General features: G+C 43.2%; 1 protein-coding gene across 1 annotated transcript; it reads right to left on the bottom strand.

Annotated features, from left to right (window-relative positions):
• Positions 1 to 131: 131 nt before the first annotated feature.
• lrch2 (leucine-rich repeats and calponin homology (CH) domain containing 2) lies at positions 132 to 21,941 on the bottom strand. The gene is made up of 21 exons (XM_061085978.1): positions 21,683 to 21,941; positions 12,388 to 12,532; positions 12,035 to 12,161; positions 11,831 to 11,936; positions 10,544 to 10,680; positions 10,183 to 10,313; positions 9,728 to 9,815; positions 9,099 to 9,195; positions 8,880 to 8,974; positions 8,634 to 8,701; positions 8,194 to 8,298; positions 7,697 to 7,765; positions 7,115 to 7,177; positions 6,717 to 6,765; positions 6,491 to 6,631; positions 5,637 to 5,684; positions 5,486 to 5,549; positions 3,839 to 3,951; positions 1,383 to 1,520; positions 1,173 to 1,250; positions 132 to 844 (listed from the first exon to the last, which is right to left on the bottom strand). The coding sequence occupies exons 1-21, from the start codon at positions 21,939 to 21,941 to the stop codon at positions 725 to 727; spliced, it is 2,241 nt and encodes a 746-aa protein (XP_060941961.1). The 3' UTR covers positions 132 to 724.
• Positions 21,942 to 23,250: the final 1,309 nt, after the last annotated feature.

Genomic DNA, 23,250 nt, shown 5'->3' on the forward strand with positions numbered 1-23,250 from the left:
ACCCGTGTTCAAAACGGGCCAACTGTAGTTCCCTTCAGAAGGGGCAAGCCTTGCATTCTCCCTCGATAAGCAGAGGGGATGCAATTGCTAAAATGCAATACTTGGCAAATAGGAATCAGGCTTGGATACTGAACAGGAGGTGCAGTAGTGGACCTGATGCAAACTGTATAAAACAGAACTCTTGGGAAAATTCCAAGTACTACTCAAGAAACTCAAGAGTGTGAGAGCCACTCGAGGTCAGGCAGTGGTTTGGGGTTACGAAGCTAGCTAACGCTTAGGTCTCCGTGGTGAAAAAGTGAGTTAAATGTCCGTCATCTCCTCACTGCCGATGTGTCCAACAGCTGCTTGGAAAAAACGTTGTTAGCACTGGCACTTACGGGCTCGATAATACTGAGCGTGTTGAGAAGCAAAGGTCTGTCTTCAGACCCTCTGTCTCGTCTGTCCCTTCTCAGCAAGCCCAAACTGTGCAGCTCAGAAAACACACATCGCAAGTCCACACACAGAACGGATGACCCCATTAACTATAGAGCAGGACACAAATAAAGATGTGATGGACAGGAAGTGGGCGACGGCTGACATCATTTGAGGAGACGAGAGGTATTTCCCGTCTCCTGTTTCAGTCAGGCAGAAAATGCTCTCAGGTCCCTGGAGACAGGCTGTGGGTTCGGGCTGGGGGCAGGAGTTGGCTGGATGGCTGCAGGTTGGATGCACATTCAGGCTTGTGTCAAACGGCCGACAGCTGTGAAGGCTTCAGTGCAGGCAGATCGAGCAGAGCCTGGACGGTCACGCCGACCTTCACCAGGCCACGCTCTTCTAGGATGTGATGGGGCAGGCACAGCTTGTCCTGAGATCACACAGAGACGTCACAGAGAGACTTTAGTCACAGCAAAAGAAACTAAAACAGGTCGAGTTCAGGCAGCTTCTCCTCTCCATCATACAGGGTTGGTAATCATGGAATAGCTACTACGAGCAGGGCACACTTTGAAAAATGTGTAATTGGAGATTTCTTCCAAAAAACAATGATGATAGATTTTCTTCTTAACCCCATTATATTAGCAATGGGAGACATTGTCCCTCAGTGGGAGCTCAGCTAAATGTAGAATGTATCATCACTATTCCTCAAACAAACAATAACGAACAGAAATACGGTGTAAAGCTGTGCATTATATTACCTGAGTAACACCAAGCTTCTTACAGGCATCCAAGAAGTTCTCCACATTCCTACGGCATTTAGCCATGCTTAGCTTTGGCTGGAAACCAGAATATATCAGTCATGTTGGCAAGTAAAAGCACAACAAAGAAACAACATATTATTAAGCAATATTAGTAACTGCCATTTTTCAAGTACATTTATAACTGAAAATTAAGTTTGATGTGCCTACCACTGCGGGTGACGGCACATGGATGCTGGCGACCGAGCGAGGACAAATGTGATTGGCTAAATGGCAGAGGACGACTCCATCCATCAGAGCGGCTCCAACATCATCTGGGAGCAACACCTTGAGTCTGGACTCGACGTTCTGCAAACACATGATATAGGTCATTAGACAGATGCCTGTCGCACAGTTCAAAAACATGCCAGAGAGATTGCTTGGCTGGATTGGTTCCATTTGCCCCAGAGCCTCAAGGAGAGGCGGTACAGTTCAAAGATTAATTTTCATGTTTCATAGCAGCCAGGGCAAACCTTCATTTTAATTGAGACTATAATCAAAGCGTAATTAAACTTTTTCACAGAGGAGGTGTTGCCAGATAGATTCCACAGAATACATGTCGGTGTTTGACATCCCGGGAATACGCTTCTCACTCAGGAGGCAGCGCAGGTAAATTCACTCACACTACTCTGCTCCTCCACTCCCTTCACTGGTTACCAGTGGCTGCCTGCATCATTTTCAAAACAATAGTAGTGGCGTACCGTGCTGTGAATGGATCAGGTCCAGTCTGCATCCAGGACTTGGTCGAACCTTACACCCCAGCCCATCCCCTGCCAATCAGCTTGCTGCCCCCTCACTGCGAGCTAACCCCTAAACAAAATCACGACTGTTTGCTGTCCTGGCTCATAAATGAACGAGCTCCCCAATGACATCAGGACGGCAGAAAGTCTACACATCTCCCGCCGCAGACTGAAGACATATCTCTTCCGACTACACCTTGGTGAAGAAGATGATGTTTAACAACCAATTCAATAGAAATTTAAAAAATCATTTGGACATAAGGCTCCAGTATGCATCTCCGTGTCCGTGGCGCGCGGAGGGACGCACGGATCCTAGGGACTCTTTTTGATTTTTGCTTCTCCGACGACTGTGCGTCTGAAAACAATTCCCCGCCAAACAGTAGGTGGCGCAACGGAAGACGAGCTTAGAGAAATAGAGTGACACCCAGCGGGTCAAAATGCTGATGTTATAGTTTCTTAGCGCAGCGGTTCCCCGGTCTTGTTTCCGAACTGTGTTGCTAATTCCACGGCTTGAAGCTACACGGAGGCAGCTAGCTTCCCCCCCCCCCAGCTTCCACACAGTCAGCAGGGACTCCCGATACTAACTACTACCCAGTGTTTGCTTCTAACCTGACGGTGTTTGAGAAACAGTGTCATGATAAAAGTGGAATTAAAGTCGTGACAGCGGGTTGTTGCGCTGTTACCACCGCAGTTAGCATGGTGGCTAGCACGCTAGCGCCGTTTTGACAGGGCGTTATAACCGTATGTGACCGTACACACATGCCGTCAGTGCTCTAACCAGCCACCATCAGCCGGACAACTCCGCTGGCTTAACACACTTGTCACATTAATCGTAGTTGTGTTTGGGTTTATTGTGATATAGGGAAAGAAACAGGAAGTTTGAGGTCCGGAAATGATGTTGTTCCGAAATGCTGTCGTTACCGGACCAATCACAGCCAAGGGCTGTCCCTAGGCTCTCCGAAATGCCCACGGATAGTTAGAAAAATCAGAGGTGCACGAAAAGCTTTTCGAGGCGCTCGGAGAGGACGTTTCTCTGTTTGTTTCTGTCCGTGTCAGTAAAAACGGAGAAGCATATATCAGCCTTAACATGTAGCACTTGGAGTTGGTACTTACTTGATTATTGGTGTTATGGGTTTGCACCCTAATGGTTGAATGCACTTACTTTAAGTCGCTTTGAGTAAAAGCGTCACCTAAATGAAATGTCATGTAACTGATGCTGGGACATGATTTATTTTTATCCGTGTTCCTTTTGTTGCTGTTGCTGCTTCTCAGCCTTGGAACAGACTCCCGCTTTGTGTCCTTCAACACTGTAGCATATCATGTGTCTCTATTATCCTCTTTTTGTCTTTTCTTCCTTTTGTAAAACACCTTTTGTAAAACACACCTGCAGTTTTGAAAGTCTAAAAAGAACCTGTAAATAACGTTTACTTTCCTCAGGTACATCAAGGCATGTGAAAAGTCCCCCATCTTTAATTATACTTTGAAAATAGTATTGTTCAAAAACATTGTGTACTTCAAAAATGCTTAGAAAATAAAATGATTTAGTCAACACGTTGTCATATTTATATGCATCAGATTTCAGCTAGGGCCAGTGCGCCCCATGGCCCCAACCCTGTATCTGCACCTGTTTATCAGATAAGATGTGACAGGAATCATGACTCAACTTTATCAGGACATCATGTGAAGTTGTGACTCATTTGAATTCCTAAATGAGAACACTCCTGACGTCACATATTCTCTGGACACCTGATTGTGCATCCACAGATTTACTGAAAGCTATAAACATTGTAGACAATAGCAGGATCTGACAGGCTTTGGTTTTTCGAGTGACTCATTGCCTTGTACAAAAAATGCATAAGGGAACAAACAAGCCGTGAAGCCTCTGACCTGACGCAAGAGTCCAATCTGCTCCATTTCCTCTCTCAAGTGCTCCATCTTCCTCCTCATAGTGAAGCTGGGGTCTGTGGAGGTGTACTCTTGTCGACTTCCTTTGGTGAAGGCTGAAAGAACACATTACTGATAGTTCACGATAAAAATACACAGAAAAGACAAGCCTCCGTTGTTTGATAGCTACAGTATGACCGACTATAACAGCAGGTTCACCATCTGCTTCAGGTCGGGGCGATAAACAGGATTTGTACATGCACATTCCACCAGGAGAGTTGGACACGTAAAATGTATTCATGCGAGGCCAGAAACCAAAGCCCCAATATCTACTGACATCCAAACAAAACATCTGGATATCATTTCTGTAAAATAGACAAGGGTGGCATAGCTTTGCAACAAAGATGAAAGAAATATCACTGCAGGTTCAATTATCCTAGCTCCTCATAACTGTGATGGTTAACGTTACCAGGGTTACATCCACACAGCCTACCAGCAGTTTTGATTCCTGCTTGTTGGCTCTTGTAAGTGGGACCTCTTTGGCCTAAAGTGGCCATAGCTTAATTGAATTCAGACATCGTGTTGCAGATTTCGCTTATCCACCTCACTGCCAGCAACAGGAGATTAGGGCGATGGTAAATATGAATATAGCAGTTACTTACGGAGTACTCAGGAGTACTCAGCTAGTAAAACCAGGTTTCTCACAAACGGGATAAGGGCTTATCCAGGATAGTGAAATTGGGATATGAAGCTCAACAAACAGGATATTTCAAAGACTTGATAATAAACAGGATACTAGTGCAAATGTAAACGCAGACAGTGTGCCCTTTTCTAAATTGTTTTTCCTTTGGATTCCACCTAGCATGAGTACTTTCCCATAATTCTCAATGAGCCTTTTCCTCTCTGGATGGTTTCGTTGAAATGGCAGCACATACAGATTGTTTTATTTGAGTTGGCAGCTTCTTGATTTCCTGTAACTCAACTTCCTGTAATATATGGCATTAAACCAGATTCACAGAAATGTAACTAAGTATATTTAGTCAAGTATACTACTGTACACAACAAATAGGAGGTACATGCAATTGACCACTTTTAAAGGGTGGTGTGGTAATTCTTACATCATCTATTTGAGAGCTGAAATGTATTGTTTTCAATCAAGATTGTATGTACAAAACTAATTAAGAGTTAATGCAATGAGATGAATTTTGTTATAAATCAAACTACCTCTAACCATCTTGTATAAGTGCAACCGCAATAGCAAAAAGAGAAACATCAATCCTGCTCAGGCTTGTCCTTAACAGTTAATGCACTCCTTAATAAAAAAAAGTCAGCAGTTTCTGAGAAACCTTCCCCACTTCCATAGAAAGGATGCTGCTGTGCCAACAAAAAAAAATGTGGCTTTGGATATGAGGAATGACTTTATGAACCTGCAAAAATGGTGTGTGTTAAGTATCTGTCTCATTACTATCTTTGGAAAGGTCTTGTAAGCGGACATGGACTTTGAAGCTTGTCGTGAATTTCCTCACGTCCACCACGCTTTTGAAAGATGTGGGTGTTTATCCATGAGTTCTGTGAATATCAATGAACAGGAAAACCCTGAGCCATTAAAATAAGACAATAGCAGTAAAACAAGCGGCGATATCTCGTTACCTGATCTTGGTTTTAGTCCAAACACGGTCAAGGTGGTGCTGAACTCAGCGTTGCGCAAACCCTCCTAGAGAAAACATATTCATAAAAAAAATCAGATACAGGCACTATTTAATTAACTTAAAGTTATTTTGTGATTATAAATCACACTTACGTCACAGTCTTCGTTCCCGCAGTTTTTCCGAGAACTCTGACACTTGTTCTGTCAGGAAGGAAGATATGTCAATGTAGATTTGATAGATAAACAAAATATCGGGGAGATGATCAAAGGACCACCCAAAATTATGTTGGAAGTGGAATAATACATTTGTGTATATGTGTGCCTGAATGAATGAACTGTCTTTATCTTGAGCCTTTTCTAACCCATTTCATCGCAACATGTTATTACCATTTTGGAAGTGGAACTCCATCCTATGTTATTATATTCTATCATCATACATTATTTCACAATTCAAGGTTGAATCATATTACACCTGGTACCTTTCCAAGGATCTTTGTTGCTACCTGATTCTTTTGTTTAATAGGCGTTTCCCACTGTATCCAGCTATTCAGGTATGATCCACGGATCATAACACCCCTGTACACTAGACTGAAAGGATTTGGTGGAGGGATGTGTTATGGGCTCCGGGATGAGCCAGGAAATCTTTTTCACTTTCATTAACATTGCTAGAGGGACATTTCCAACAATTACCCATCTGTGACTACTTTCCCAGGAAAGTAGTCACTTTTCCCAGGAAAGTAGTCATAGAGGGTCATAGAGGGGGTAGTCATCGAGGGTAGGGAACTGATATCTATGAGTGTGTGTAATTTGGTGCAGCTTGACTGGATTTAAGGTGACTGTTGGGTCGTTGGGGTGACATGTGGTCTACTTAGTGTTATTCTAGTTAGCCACTGATTAGAGACGTCTGCCCTGGCTACTAATCATCCCAGAGCCAGAATTTAGCCTCACACCACTGATCAGGTTTGTTCTGTTTTCCATTTGACCAAACACAAATTAAGTGCTCGTACCTTTAGATAATCTTTTCTCAGGTACTTGTTCCTCCTGCGATCTTCATTCTGATTGAGGATGGGTGGGACATCGGGCCAGTTAGGCTCGGAGTCTGACTGATCCGTCTTCAGGCTGTCGTCAAAGGAGCAGGAAGACGAGGGCTGCAAAAGCCGACAGTTAAAAATAAGAATCATTCTCCGCATCCTCCAGAGAGAAAAATATCAAAGGAGGAAGAAGAGTATTTACCTGTCCGCTCAGCACTGATGCTCCACTGCTTCCTTCATCCAGAGAAGCACTAGAAGAAAGACACAACAGCTTTCCTTCATCTGGGTCTGAGGGGAATATACCGTATATGTCTGTACTGTGCATCAGATTTAAGCATTTATGGAAGGAATATTGTAAAATGAGGATAGTTTACAAAGTAACGTCGTGAATATCTTTTCTGCCTTTAGAATAGCATTTATCTTCCTTGGTACACTTGCAGTTTCTCAGGGAGCTTGACAGGAAGCTTGTTCCATGCACTTTGGAGAAGTCCTGACAGGTTCCCGGGAATCCTCACCTATACCCCACTATTAATGCATACTTCTGTTGAGTGAGCTGAGCCGCTGACAGGTTCTGGTACAATACAATGATTCATTACTTACCTTCGAGCAGCCTGAGGGGGAGCCCTTGGCTTGCTGCTAGAACTTCCAGAGTGACTTAGGAACCTGCAGAAAAACAGAGATTCAGTTACAGGTGCAACGCTTTATTAACACAATATTACAAAATTACGATGACACATAAAACATGATGCATTTCCTACTGGAGTCTCACAGAGATATGTTTCTGAATACGGCCTGAAAAACAAAACATCTGGGATGAGTCATATTTAAAGGAAACCACTCTGCACAAAGAACCGGAGTGTATTCAGGAGTTCCTGTCTTCATGCCACACTTCTTTTGGGCAACAGGACTGATTTACACAACACTTATCGAGATTTAAAATTTGCATGACCCAGCTTGTGGTAAAAGTGCCCTAATTCCTCAAAACATTGTCAAACAGAATAGTGAGTCATAAAAGACAGTAAAACACAGGTGATGCATGCATGAGACAGTGGCTTTTGAAAAGCTTTACTACTTTAGTAGACAAAGAAAGACACCAGAGACTAATGTGAGTGATACCATGTGTCATGCGTATGACACGCAAACTTTCGAGGAAATTATAATAGAGAAAATCTCTCCCTTTACCTGTGCGCCCGGCCAGTCACTCTCCGTCGGTGAATAAGACTCTCTGCTCTACAGATTAAGGATCGCCGTCTAGAAGCCGTACATCAAATGTGCGGTAGCCGAGTCAGGGGAGAGAGCAGGGAAGAAGAGATGATCAGGTGAGGACAGGAGTGAACAGAGAGAGAGAGAGAGAAAGAGAGAAAGAGAGAAAGAGAAAAAGAGAGAAAGAGAAAAGAGAGAGTAAAGCAGAATTTGATTTGCAGGGGGGGAAGAGGTCACGTGGGGGCTGATGGAGTGATATTTGGGGACAAAGGAAGAAAACGTCTATCTGGATATTGAGAAACGACATAATGAGCCCACAGACACGGGAGGTGATGAGAGCGGCATGTTACACGATGAGGAAAAAGGAGAGAGCATCGAAAAGAAACATGGATTTAAGCAGTGCAGCGAATGAAAAGCTTAACTAATGTGCAGTGTTTTAGTATCAGGTGATGGAAGAAGGAGCGAAGTCCACGCACCGATTCTGCTGCTCCTGCTGCAAAAGCTGAACAGCGATCTTCCTCAGATCCAGCACCTCCTTCAGCTCATCGTCCTCTTCCTCAACGAGCTGCTCCTTGTCAGAACTGCAATGAGGTCAAAGTTAAGTTGAAGGCGTTGTCATCACAGAGGATCCCTCACACACAACCTGCCAGCAAAATACAGCAATCTGGCCCAAATTCAATGAACTTCAAGAGTGAACAAAATCAAGAGTCAGGCAAGTTAAGGGAACTGATGAGAATGATTATGTGCAATGCGGATCTGATTAGAAATCGGATCAATTCATATCTGGTTTCATAAGGGGGCTGTTGGGCCTTGCAGAGGTACGGATCCTCCTGAGTAACATGTTAGTCAGCATTGCATTTTATGATACAAGATTTGTTTCTACAAAACAAGATGGATGACTAAATAATGAACTCACCCTGACTCCTCTTTCCAGCTGTCCTTATCTTTGCTTTGTTGAGACATGTGAAGAACTTTCTCCAGTTCCTGAAACACACACAGTCACACCATGATAATCACCACAAATTGATTTAATCTTTCTCAGAAGAGGGTTAGGGTTAAGGGTAGATTCTACACATTTGACATTTGTCATCATCCTTTTTCCCAAATGCTGGCAAAATACGTTTTCCACATGTGAGTGAGTGCATGATGGATAGTTTCCTACCTTTATACACGACATATGACTCTGCTGCCCTTCAGACTCTAAAAGAGCAGGATCCTCGTCGTGGTTGGGATCTATAAAGTCATAGAGATCCTGATCTGATAGAGGGAGGAAGCATCCGCGTTGATCAAATAAACTGTCAAATTTCAGGCACTTCATTCAACAACCCCGTGTCTCTGCTATCTCTCTCAAAGGCAATGTGTGATACTTATTTCGGGTGACCTTTGCAAGAGTCCATTTTTGAGAGGAGCGAGAGGGCGTCAGCACGGGCTGTCTCTGAAACCTGGGAGTGCAGGCTGACGGTGTCGTCGTCGGAAGGCTGCAGGAGATGAAAAGAATGAGGATTGAACTCAATGTGCTAATGTGTGCACGTGATTTTTATAATAAACTCCTCGTTATTTCTATATCACCTGATTCCACTTCTACATAAGCTGTTTCCATTTCCTGCCATCAGTTTGAATTTCAGAATTATAGCCCACTTCATACCTCTGAACTTGTACACATAATTTATTTTTGCTTCTTGTGCAGTACTTTGGCTCAGCAGCAGGGGCAGTCTAGCTGTGTCTCTCACAGAGGTTGATTCCTCCACATACACACGGCTCATCATTCTAAACCCAGTTATTCCCCATCTGTCCACCAGTCGGCCTCATGGAGCTTCTTGCTTGCCAGTTTGTGTCTCATCCATCCTTTTTATGAAACTGTTTTTCTCCTCTGGTGTTGATAGCAAGGCTTAATTTTGGTTGAATACAGACATCCCCATTGTCACAGACCCCACTGGTAAAGCAGTAAAACTCACTGGTAATGCATTGGCATTGCAGTGACAAGTAAATGGTGTGTGCTTGAACGCTGACCTCTGTTGTCGACAGCCTCTTGTCACCGTTGTCGCTCCCAATTCCAGAGTCAGGCCCGTGGTTCTTACTGGGATAAATATCTTCTATGCTGGAAATATACAAAACAAACAGCTCGCTAAATTTTCTGTGCATCGCAGTACATGAGAACATTTTATTTGCATATGCACTTGATAAGATGTCATTTGATTGCATGATATAATGAAAACACATAAATGAAGGAAGGATTTATTTAGTTATTATTTAGCTCAGTTGAGCAGAAAACCTCTGCATACCCGATTGTTTTTTCAATCCTGAACTTTTATACATGAAATCAGTGAAGACTTCGAAAAATGTCCTATCTCTAAATGTTAAAAAAACGAATTTCCCAGGAAATCTTGCCAGTTATGTTTTGGGAAGTCTTGCCAGCAGATGAACAAACAGGCGCCAATGAAGCAATGCAATACTTGTGTCTGTACCTATCTGTGAGTGGCTGTGGAAGGCAACGTTTGCCGAGGGAGGGAAGGTCCAGGGTGTCTGGTTTCTTATCCATCCGACACGCTTGGATGTTCAGGTACTTGAATATGTGCACTTTGCCCTTGAGACAAATCTGAAACACAAGCGTACACAAAAAGATTTACACTGAGAAATAAATTCATCTTTCCACTAGATGGTGCAATTGTACCAGGCTTACTAGAACATGAGGGACACAGAATCCTGTCAACTCAACCACATTTACAGGAAACCCAGAAAACCCGCACTTGTGCTGCATATTCAACACCACATGTATGGTTCAAATCCACATCAGATGCACGAACACCATAAAGTGACTGCACGTACTTGTGCGGGTGGAGACTGCATAGGATTGTTGTCGAGGATGATGTGCTGCAGCTGCCTGAGTTTCCTGTAGGCCAGAGGAATCTCTGTGATCTTATTGCAGGAGAAATCAAGTCGGATGAGGGGCAGGTCAGCCAGCTCTGCAAGGACAGATAAGGCGATAGTTGGATAAAGATGTGATGCACTGCCTCCAACACAGCATTGGTTTTGTCGTGAGTCAGATCTAGTCGACATAATGCAACACCCTTTGTGTTTTGTCCCTAGGGTTGGTAAAACTCCCTAAACACTAGAACCCACAGTTCCCACAATGCAAACAATAACATCTGTACTTTACATTTTTGGTTCTAGCCTCTCCTTACCTGGTAAATGCCAACATCTCTTTTTCTGAAATATTATTAATGCAGATTTTTCTTTAAAAGATTTTGAGTCTCGGAGCATCATCTTCCACTTAAAAGGTGCAATCGTGTCAAACTGTTTTTGAATTCACTCAAATTCAAATACATGCAAAATGAGAAGAAGTATCTGCGACTGCATCTGTGGCCCTGTTCAGACCTGTTATTAACATCCGAGTTTAAGAGGTCAGCGTTAAGTCCGTCTCTTCACACCGGGAAATAGAATTCCTCCTGAATGCGACCACTTGTTATCCGATCCCGCTGCCCTGCTCAACATGCAGATAAACACGACTCTCACATGTGTTTCCTAAGGTCAAAATATGTGGTTTGAGTTTACAGAGGTGTCTGATTTCGTGTCGTAATGTTGTGTCACAAATCAAAGGATGGATACTGACAAAAAGCATAGAGATATGTTTAAACCAGAGCGGGTCGGGGGATGTCAGCTGAAGGGGCGATGCTTCATACGTGGCCAAGGTCTCTTCTTCTCTCTTTCCAGGTCTCAGGACACATTTAAGGACATTTAGACCTGTACGCTGAGCACTTGTGATCAGATCGATCAGGACGGATGTTAATATCGGGTATGAACAGGGTCTATGTCTTTGTTACACAGAGGTCAAGCTTGGAAAATCACTGCACACAGCCAAGGGCCCCCAGCCAATTCCTTAAGCTTTTAACTTGATAGAATATACACACAATAAGAGGCTGCATGATTTATTGTGTAACCATGGATAATGATGTAACTGTGGATTTAATCTGTTGTACTTTTCTCGTATTTCAGCATGACATGCCAATCTGCCGTTGTGGAGGATGTGTCTCTTGACAGTGAGGAATTAAGTGCCGTCAAAAACACATGTTATTATTGAGCTTCTTCAAAGAACATCACACATGACTGACTGACCCTCAGGCAGCATGTGAAGACAGTTCTTCCTGATGTTGAGTTCTCGTAAGGCGTGAAGCCTCCCCACCTGAGCTGGCAGAACCTGGATCTCATTGCAGCTCACGTCCTGCAAGGGGAGACAAAGAGTAGGAAAAGGGATTGCCCTGGCTGCACAACATACACACACACAGACACACACACAAGTCTATACACACGCTCACTCACCAATTCCATCAACTCTTTGGCCTTGCCGATCTCCTCTGGGATGGACACAAGCTTGTTGTTGCTCACAAGCAGAACTTTGAGGGGGAGGCTGAACAGGTATTTCGGCAAAACGGACAGGAGATTTCGACTGCGGAGCAAAGACAAAACATCCACTTACTTTAAAACTGCACTCAGAAGCATGTAACAGCGAGTATCTGGTGTACTGGAGTTGAGTTTCAGCAAAAGGGGAAATGCCTCTCGTACATTGAAAGCATTTTCACCCTGTTGGTGCACTGAAAGGGGAACAAGCGGCTCTTCCCAGACACAAAACTAAGCACACATCACTGATCCCAATAGTGTTAGCAATGACCCACCTGATGTCAAGGTAAGTCAGAATCTGCAGATTGATGATAGCCTCTGGGATGCACTTGATGCAGTTGTGGTAGAGATTGAGCGACTCCAGGGGCGCGAACAGACACACTTCTGGGGGGACTTCTGTGAGACGATTCTTGGACAAATCTGCAGGGTGGAGAGACGGACGCAGATAAAATGTGTGTACTCTGAATGAACAAAAGACATGAACCTTACAAGATCTGGACTTCTTGCATTGTTCTTCCTTCAGACATTAGTAGCCATGGGCTTGCCCGATCAATACGTTTCTGGGACAGAGCAGAGGGTGTGGCTCTTCATCGAACACCGGTCTAACATTACACCAGAATCTTGGGCCTTGATGTTTTATTATTGCTGGCAATGATAGCCCCACTATTTCCATTATCGATCTCACTGGAGTGGCACAGCGAAGCATCTAGATTTCTATGAATGGGTGGAAAGTGATCACGTCAATTCCTACTTCTCGAAGGATCCGCTGTAAGCAATAGAAGAAAGAAAAATAAAAGAAGATGGAAATTTGCCACCATTTACAAACGTGTTTAGCTATTTTACCTTTCTGAGCTTGATCATTCTAACACATTTTAATGGTGTTTACTCAAACAAGTGAAGTATGTATTTTTACACCTTAATCACATCTTAATTTTGCATGTTAACAAGTTAACTTAGCAATTAAAATACAGAATAATGTAGGCCAATGGGGGAATGCATTTAACCTGATGATAGCTATAGGGTCACTCATAAACCATGAATATCTGTACCAAATTTCACAAAAATCCATTCAGCACCTGTTGAGATATTTAAGTCTAGATACTTGAAAGCCAGTAATGCTAAAAGCATTAACATTTATTTTGCAAAGGTATAGAAAAATACCGTTTTTGCATTTAATTCAACTGTGCTCTGTTTTTCTGCTAAAGCCAATTTGCTGCAAAATCAATGCCCTGCAGGTAAGAATGGGTACTTCTATTTTGCAACATGTATACGAATGTCATCCCTGTTCAAGAGAATCAAAACGAGCATCGCCTCTATAATCTGCATGTGGCTCCTATGATCAAATATTTACATACTGGCACTCTTGCCTGAGAACATCGAAGCAAAGAAGCATTCAAGCCGATACTAATGGTGAAGATTGATTCTCAGCTGCCCGCCCCCAATTTCTCCCCCATTCATATAAATCTTAAAGTAGTTTACAATTTTACCATAAAACATCTCTAAGACATCTGAGATCTTGAAGTCCAGAGGCTTGCAGTCCCTGGTCCGCTGTTTTAAGGCTGTGATGTTCCTACTTCCAGATATGAATTAGATTGAGTCAGATGGAACAAACGGAATTTTGCTTGCTATTTTTACAGCCAAACTAGAGGCGAGACCACAAATGCAATATATTCCCAAAGGGTTATACTGAAGAAAAAAAGAGCAGATCAATAAAATTAGATACTTGGACTTTTATATTGGGCACATGGTGAGAAGACATAAAGCTCACTGTGTGTTCACAGTGAAATGGAAGGGATCCTTTGAAACATGAGACATGCATGAAGAAAATCTATATAAAATATATATATATATATATATATATATATATATATATATATATATATATATATATATGATGCACCACATTTGTGCTCCAGTGGTCTACACATCCTGCATGTCTGCATGAGTCTGAGCTGAGGCCCATTATCCCTCAAGGTTGCTGAATCACTCACACAGCGGAAGACATGCTCACACGTACATGCGCAGAAAATCCACACTACACCCTCTGTGTTGGTTCTCCGATAAATACAACCTGACACAAATACAGCGACTATTAGAACAGTTCAAATGAAGATACATGGGAGTTACTATGAGGTGCGAAGAAGACTGCTGTTCATCTTACAGAATTCGACTCCAGACATGTATTGATTCAGCTTCTTCTAATTTGTGTGTGTGTGCGTGTGTGTGTGTGTGTGTGTGTGTGTGTGTGTGTGTGTGTGTGTGTGAGTGTGTGTGTGTGTGTGTGTTTGCATGCAGGCGTCTATCTCTGGGTGACACAGTAATTAGAGGCCGACCTGCGAGGAGCTGCTCAGCATAAACAAACACAATGAGCTTTCAATTATTCTGTCCCACCTAACACAGGCGCTACTCCGTCCCCTCTGGAAGAGGACACACTACTGCAAACTCTATCCACTTAATGAATGCAATTACATCTCACTACCACCATTTATCAAATAACCAAGCTGCAGTGTATGGGCTTTTAGTGACAGTTAACACCCTCTGACCATCGGTTCAGACATCACTGTTTACTGAGGATGGATTAAGCATTTACAAAATGTGATATCAGTAGCTTTATATTAACAACATGTAATCCTCACCTTCAAGGTTACAAGGTGTTTTGAGTACAGCCTGACGAAAATTTAAATTTGTTGGCTAATGCTGATATTAAATAGTGTCGATATATCTGCCAATATATATATATATTTAAAAAGCTGATCTGTAATGACATATGCTTTTTTGACAACTGTATTTCTATTCTGTTATATAGTGATATATGTTGGGACCCCCTCAAAAACAAGAGCATTTATCCTCATACATAAATCTGAAATCTGAATTTTCTCGGACTTGATACAAATACCGATGTTCGTGAGTAAAGACTTTCAATATCAAAACATCGGCCGATATATATGTAATAATTGGAAATGATTGTTAGGATGCCGTTATCAGACCGTAACGACAAATAGATGTTATCGAGGGCTTGAGATTTTACAGTTTAAATATTAACCTCATTATAAATTACTACAAATAAAAAGAAAACACAAATGGTTTTTAAAAGAATATTTCAAAAATCTTTTATTTTTTACTTAGAATCTAAACATTAGAGCATATATTTTCAGCATTTATATTCTGTAGAATAAAAGTTTTCATATCCATAAACACCAATACCAATATGGAAGGCTCATATCTGCATTGAAAAGAGCAAAACTGTATGTGTCTGTGCTTTTAATTTCATTCATTTCTGACAAGCTTTAAATGACCAACAATAGACCCGACAGGCCTCTCTCTGCAGCTGTGGTCTGAGCTCTGACAGCAGCCAGCCAGTAAGCAGAAGTGAGACGCAGACCATGACACAGTCAGCAGCACAAAGGAGGAGAGGTCGAGGGGTTAAGGGAAACAGAAATTACCACATGGGTACAGACCAAAGCTGGGGTCGTAACGTGTACTTGTTTTCCATTAAGAGTAAATTCTGCTTCTCCCTGAGGCTCGGCCCTTGATGCTGTGACCCAGCTGTACATGGAAGACTCCCCCACCTCCCTCCCTTCAGCCCCTACAACTGGGGATCCTTCGGCAGCAGTTGAATCATGTGGGTCGATTGGAGATGGGGGGGAGGTGAGGGGAGTCTGTGCGAGCCTATCCATCTCCACCCTTGTGTCCCTCCTCCAACCCATGCCGACCGTGCACCATCTGCAGCCCACAGTGGGTCTCTTATCCACCTGCTGGTCGGGGAGAGCTCCCGCAGGACACGGCTGGTCGGGCGGACGAGCACTTCAGGCTCCACTCTGCTTCACTGCACCCTCACGCCAGATCAGCAATCTAATCATTTTAGTGAGTAGTGCAGATCATGTCCGGCTACGTCTTCCCATGACACAGCAAACTCTACACTTACACCCTGCTGGAGTGCTGGAGCAAATACAAGACTACACTCCCTCTCCTCTGAGAGCTGCTGCAGAGGGATTTGGAAACAGGAAATATAAATGTTGATGACTACAATAAAAAAATTCAAAGTGTCCATCAGCTTCATACAGCAGGACATAAATATCATTTACAAAAACATCCGGGTATCAAGAGCAAAGACTTCCGGGAAACAGACACAGAACCACTTCAATCCCAAAGCTCTTTTCTGTTGCAAATGCCAATGTTGTTAAATAATTAATAAAAAAGACAGAATACGACCAAAACATGATTAATTGGGTTCATTATCATGTCGGGCAGCAGATGAGGCCATCGTTTCTGGATGGCAGGTTTCGGGTGTGGTCTGCAGCTCGGCAGGGGGTTAGGAGCATGGCAGGTACCTCCTGCAGGGATTAAAGCTTTAAGTGCTCCTGCTATCAATCTGCTCTTGATAACTGATTGTGATTCCTTATCAGGTTTTGAGGAGCCATTTCAAGAAATATACTACAATTCTAAATATACTTACTTGCTGACTGAATGAAATTGAATCATAAATTTGATCCATATTCTGCAATGAAAGCAAAGAAGCATTTAAATTGACAGAATAGTACCTGGCCTGCAATATAGCGACCTGTGAACTCTGCCTCTTGCCTAATGTCAGCTGTTGTTGGCTCCAGCTCCCTGTTCCCTCAAAGGATAAGTGGTATAATGGATGGATGGATTATATTAATACAAATAACTTTAAAAAAGGAGTTAATCAATTAGTAATAGTAGTTGTTGATCCATAACTAAATTAAGCACAAATTGCAGCCTATGATCGCAGCCCGAAAACGAATCCCCAAAAAACATATATGTAATTCAAAATGACGCTTTTTTCAATATCGTTTTCTGGTCTGAATCATTCACAAGCTATTTTCAGTTCTAGCCCTTAAAATACCACAAGTTTCTGACCTGAGCGTCTCCGGATCGCTCTTTTCATTACTTCAGAAGCTGCAGTTATTTGGGGGCTCAGCGAGCTTGTCAGATATTTCCTAATAAATGATCAGTATCATATTTCCAAACTTGCGGGTTGCCACTGAAGGGAATAATCTCCAGTTAATGAGAAACTCTTTTAATATCCTGGAAACAGACAGACGACCATTGATTCAAATCACTAATTACAAAGGAGCAACAAAAAAAACAACATTATTATTATACGTCAAGTGTTTAACGTCATAAGATCTCCAGTCGATAAATGCCATTCTAGGTCATAATTTCATTCTGAGTTTAGTTTTACTGACTAAATATTTAACAGCAAAATCATTACTGACATAAGGCACTGTGTTCTCACTGACAGGTATGCATATGTCTTGTCCAGACACGCAGCGGCACATGAGAAAGAGCCTGGAGGGAGAAAACACCAGTTTGGACCTTTTTTTCAGGCTTCACTTATACTGCTGAATAATGAAAATCTGTCATTCTCTCATTGGACGCATTCTGTGTGTTTTGTAGTTTGTATTCCATGCGGACAAATCTACCAGTTCTTTTGAGTCCCATCCAAGCCACATCTGCTATTCTCCAGATACCATGCAAGGATATTTGATTTGACAACAGTTAAACATATTTAAGTAGCTACTGTAAGTGCATTGTTGTGTTTTCAACCATCAGGGCTCTTGATTCCTTTCGAATGAGTCAGCCTGCAATGTTCTTGTACTTAAGTGACATTGACACTTTTTACACTGGTTGATCATTAAACACAAGAATGCCGCTTTGGCCCTTGTGTCCTTGTGGAGTCTTGAAGAAACAAACTTTTAAAGAATGTTACAACGGAGAGGCAATCTTACAATGTCAGATGTACTATGTGCTTCACACAATCAAATGAAATGGGCATTTTTCGTGTTGCCACCTGTTTCCACCTGCTCCAGTAGAACCAGGATAGAAGTATGGGCATGGTACGCATGGAATGCTGCAGCTTTTCAGTTTGTTCTTGGCTCTCAAATCCCCACATGCACCCTCAGTTAGAAACAAACATCACACTCCTTTATCTTTTCTCTGACCTCACATTCTTTCCCTGTGAAATGGTATTTGTCTGTTACATATGACACCAAACCCCCTTCAAAGTGCAAGAAGTTAAACGATTTGTAGTTTGATGACGTCTTCAAAAAGGGGAAAATAAACTACAACCTCAATCTCATGCACTTAAGAACCTTTTAAGAAGCTATTCTTAACAACCCTGTAAATAAACCATTATGTTCTTTCAGAAAAAAGAGTTTGGTTAAGAAAATGATTTGTATTAGCTATACCACACATACAGTACTGCAGTTGAAGCACATCCCACTTTCTAATGTGTGAGTGTGTGTGTGTGTGTGTGTGTGTGTGTGTCCCTAGGGGCACAGTAATGGCAGGCAGGGGCACGCATGAACCTGAACATCTGCCCCAGGTTGATGCTGATGGCCCCCAGCCTCTCTCCAAGGTCAGGGCAGCGGCTCGGAGCTCCTGCACTTTCCAATGGGAAAACAAACCAACTGGAGCCAAACTGTCAGTAGCACTCTGCAAACAGACGCCCTAGTGTGAGCTGGCCTCGCTCTCTGTCTGCTTCTCCTTTGTCAGGTGGAGACCACTCAGTTTGACCCCGTTCTTTGTCATTTTCTAAAACCAGCAATGTGATGGATGGAAAATAAAATAAAACCCAAACATGCTTGTGGTTAAATATGCAGTCTGGCTCTGGATAGAGGAAATAAAGTGCAAAGAGACAAACAACTGAAAACGGTTACAGAGGATTAGTCAGTTCTTCTTTTTCAGCAACTTTGTCTGGGGCTGTGGAATCATTCAACTTCTCCAACTGACCTCTGCTGCACAAGCTGTAACAATGCACCCTAACGCACTCTAAGCAATCGTAGCTCAACCGAAATGACAGGATGAGTGTAAGAGATACTGAAGCAGGGTTACAGAGGCCCAAACAGGGTCAAATGTTAAGCCTTTAAAATACAGTTTCTATTAGTGCATTTTGGAGCTTAAACTTAAACTGAACCACTTTTGTGTCAAAAGCTATTGCAGCGATACAAGGTTCCTATAAAATAGATTGCAAACATACAATGAGAAGACTGAGGTCTTTCAAACAGCTACATGATGATTACGTGAAGATTGAGTCCAGCACAGACCAAAACACACCTTAAGCATCAGCATCAAGGCCAAAGTGTCCCACGGTGTATTTAACAGTAACAGTAAATCGCATCTACCTCCGCCAAGGCTCAACAATCCCTTTAAATTCAATCAGGCTACACTAGATTGCACACTCTCAAATATCAGTTTCCTAAATGATTTTATTGCATCAAGATCCATGAATTATTCTCTGGGGGAAAAAAAGAAATTATATGTTTTTTAAATAAAGACTAACCTTTTTTTAACAATGTTGTGGATCCGCCCTCCTGATCCAGATCTGAGTTCTTCCCTGACCTATACCACATCCTTCCACCTAGTTTCCTTGGAGGTTGTAATTATGAAGCATGCAGATTGTCAACAGACTGTATCTTTATCTACAAAATGACCACAGGCCATCTCTCTTAGGGGTCAACTTGAGAGATGGGGAAGAGTAATCAGGCGGCTGCACCTACTGAGTTCAATACCCACTGATTTCAAGACTTTCAAATACCAAACAAACCAATTGTCAGGGAACAGCTTGTTTTTTATTCCGATCCAGAGGCTTCAGTGATCTGTGAGCGTCTCAGTGATGAAACAGAGATGTGAAAGGCTGCATGCAGCGTCGTGCATCTGTTTCTTTTCACAGCAGAGATAGCGTGTGTGAAACTGCTGCTGCGTGGTGTGGATCGCTCTTTGCACGTTTGAAAGTGAGAACTTCCTCTAGCACACCGTTTATCCGAGGCCTGGAAACAAAGATTTGGGGTGGAGGGAGTGAAAATACTGCAGCGTTCAAAGTGACTTGATTAGAGACAGAAACATGTGCTCCCTCGCTCATATCTCTTTTGATCACTATCACGTGCAGCCGTGATTGCAGCAGTTATTTCAGAATCCCATATCAGGCGATCTCAATCAATTTGGTCCATCTTGTTGTAGATGGAGGCAAGCTGATGAATTAAACAGTGTATGATAAGAAGTGTTCATAAACGTCCTGTTGCATCTGTCACCCCCACGACAGAGAGCCAATATATTCAGAGCTGTAAGCTAATCACAACCCATTTAAAAACGACACCACTACATCACATCAATTCACCACGCTCGACTCAAACAGTGGTTCAGGTCGGGTTTGGCATCCATTGCGAGCACTGAATGGATGTCACGGTCGTTTTGCACAACTATGACTGACACTGAAAATTCGCAATCTGCACTCACCTTCAAAATGTGTTAAATAAACCTGATCACTTACTGTGGTTTTTCTCAAGAAGCTGCAGCCACTGCTCCTCGGAATCTGATCCACTAAATATTCAAACTTTGTGTACACGTCTCTCAGTTGTCCAGGAGGGAAGGGTTTTCTCTGAGCTATACCAAAATGTTTGAATTGAATTCCCCTGTGGATGAGGCTCGCCAACAAACCAGAGTAACGCCATATGGTAAGTGGACACCTCAGAGGAGGAGACAGGGATTCTGAGATAGAGCATCTGCTGAAGGTCTGCGATAATGACTGAGCAGGTCCCACTGAGGGTTAATGAAAAGGACTACTCACTCGATTTACCCACAATATAAAGACATGTATTTCTCTAACACTTCCACAAAAATCCAAAGATGGTTTACCTTTGGTATCTTAGGATATGAAAGTGGAAAAAGCCTTTTCTACACGCTCTCTATGAATTAGTATGTATGGTTCGACACAGCCTTCAGAAAAAACGTGAGTCTAATACTGACCTACTGACTGAGCAGGCTATTTGAGGCAGCAAGATGGATGGGTGATTATTCCTACCAACCTCCTGCGGAACCTCAAAAAAATATGATAATAAATTTCTATCAGCCGTGACACATGAAACCAGATTCAGTGTCTTCCTCCTCTCTGACAGAAGATATTGCACCCAGGCAGGCAGGGAGAGGGGCGGGGAAGGGGGGGGGGGGGGGCGAGGCTGCAAGTACCCTGCATCTTTTGTCTGCTTTTGGAGAAAAACGAGAGGATCGCATGTACGTGCACCACATGCTGCTCACCACGACTCGTATCCAGAGAGCGTGCACGTTTCAACACCTGGCCCCTCGGCTCGTCCACGTTCTGCCCCCGGTGCCGAAATCCAGCTGCAGCTCGGTGCGTGACTGGGGTGCGCCTGGTGTCTCATTCATGTGTCTCACAGGGGTGGTGGTGGTGGTGTGGTGGTGGTGGTGGGGGGTGCAGCCACTGAAAAGCTACTGGCTTCCACCAAAACAAGCGCACAATAGCAGCTGAGCCCCTTTGGAGCGGTGGTGGAAGGTGTGATGTATGAGGCCAGAGTGCACAGCGTAATTACAGAAGCAGGATGTGCGTGTGCAGATGTACACGCACGTACACGCACACCTCAGTAGTCGGAATATCCACACACGTTGATGCGCCCGTCCAGAATAAAGCACACACACACACACACACACACACACACACACAGAGCCATGCACAATGCGTAAAGCCAGCGCGTAAAGCCGGTTCCGACCCTGGGTCTGACTCTGGTTCTGTCTCGTTCCGCAGCGACCCACCTGCTTGTGTCGTATCCGTCAGATCGTAGCTCATGCCCGGGTAGTCCCTCAGCTTCCTGCCGCTCAGGTTCAGGATCCCGGAGCACACGGCATCGTCCAGGGTCCGGTCCAGGCTGCGGGCCGTGTACTGCTGCTGCTGCTGCTGCTGGGGGGGCTGGTGCTGCTGCTGTGACTGGCTGATGCCCGGGCTCCAGTGAGGACCACCGGAGTGCTGGGAGTTCTGGAGAGCAGCTCCCACACCTCCCTGACTAGACGCCATTTTCGTAAAAAAGAAATTACTCTTACAATAATAACAGCGCACAGCGGCAGTCTCTCCGCCCATGCGCACACTGGCCAGGGCGCATTCACCGGGACGAACGCTAGGGGATGGGCTTGTGAGGTGGTGGTGATGATGCTGCTGGTGGTGATGATGATGATGAGGATGATGCTGATGATGATGGTGAACAGGGTTTGGTGGCCATTTTAGGCTTTTAGCCTTTCCCCACCTGCTAATACCTACACCCCAGGAGGGCCCCTTCATAAAAACATACATATAATTTAGTCTCTAATGGGTGGAGGCCAGAGGCTGGTTACTGACAGGGATTTATCGCCATGATAAAAACTGTATAAGACACTGGAAATTGTAATGTGTCCCCGGTGCCACATAATGCATCAGATAGTTATATGCCAGATGCAAAAATCTACCATATAACAATAATTCACTGGGTGTTGATTATTTAAAAATAAAAAGAATACAGGTCAAATAGAACTGTGTAGAAAGGAAAATAGAATGAAATACAATGATGGAATGATTATATTAAATATCTAAGTTAAAAGCACTTTGTTGGCACAAAATGTCAACCTGGTTTTATGGGATAGTGTGAAAGTGAATCTCCTCAGATGATGTGATAGTTTCTAGAGAAGCTTTCTTTTGAGTGAGAAATGTATGGGTTCTTAAGGGACTTTTTTTATTTCTACCCAATTTAACAGCAGAGGGATGGTAAACTTGCCCAGATGTCTCTTTGGTCGACCCAAGCACCAGTCAACTGCCCCACAGGTCCACTGGTCGGCCCAGAGTCACACCCAGTCAGCCCAGGTACTGCAGGTGTCCCTCTAGTTAGCCAAAGCATCCCATATGGGCCAAACCCAATGTCCCATAACTCTCCCTCTGTTGACCCAATTGCCAATCTGATAAGCTCTGCAGTGATTCTTAATTAGAACTATATATATACATATATATTAAATACCATTTTAATGCATATATTTATACCACACCTGCTTATATACTTATTGCAGTCTATATGCATCTTGTTCAACGTCTCTTTACACATAATGCACAAATACAGTATCCGCGTGCAATCACCCTGCGTCACTGCACTTTACTCAAGTACTTTTTCTATTTTTCTCTTATCTCTGTATCTTTTATGTTCATTCATTTCATTTCATTTATTTGTTGATTCAACAAGGACACGGCTCATTAATCCACAGCAAAATGACTGTAAATGAGTGAGAGTTAGCTCAACAGGCAAATGTGTCCCTGGCCAGTTTGGAAAATGGCAACCTCCGATTAAAATGAAAAGAGTTGTTAG

This window comes from Limanda limanda, chromosome 14 (assembly GCF_963576545.1).
Source record: "Limanda limanda chromosome 14, fLimLim1.1, whole genome shotgun sequence".
Classification (NCBI taxonomy): domain Eukaryota; kingdom Metazoa; phylum Chordata; class Actinopteri; order Pleuronectiformes; family Pleuronectidae; genus Limanda; species Limanda limanda.

What these genes read in the sequence shown, in the direction of transcription:
- lrch2 (XM_061085978.1), bottom strand. Translation starts at nt 21,941, where the DNA reads ATGGCGTCTAGTCAGGGAGGTGTGGGAGCTGCTCTCCAGAACTCCCAG. An exon ending in CTGACTTACCTTGACATCAG is followed by an intron (nt 12,162 to 12,387) that starts GTGGGTCATTGC and finishes TTTGCTCCGCAG; the next exon opens with TCGAAATCTCCTGTCCGTTT. An exon ending in GTCATATGTCGTGTATAAAG is followed by an intron (nt 8,702 to 8,879) that starts GTAGGAAACTAT and finishes TGTGTGTTTCAG; the next exon opens with GAACTGGAGAAAGTTCTTCA.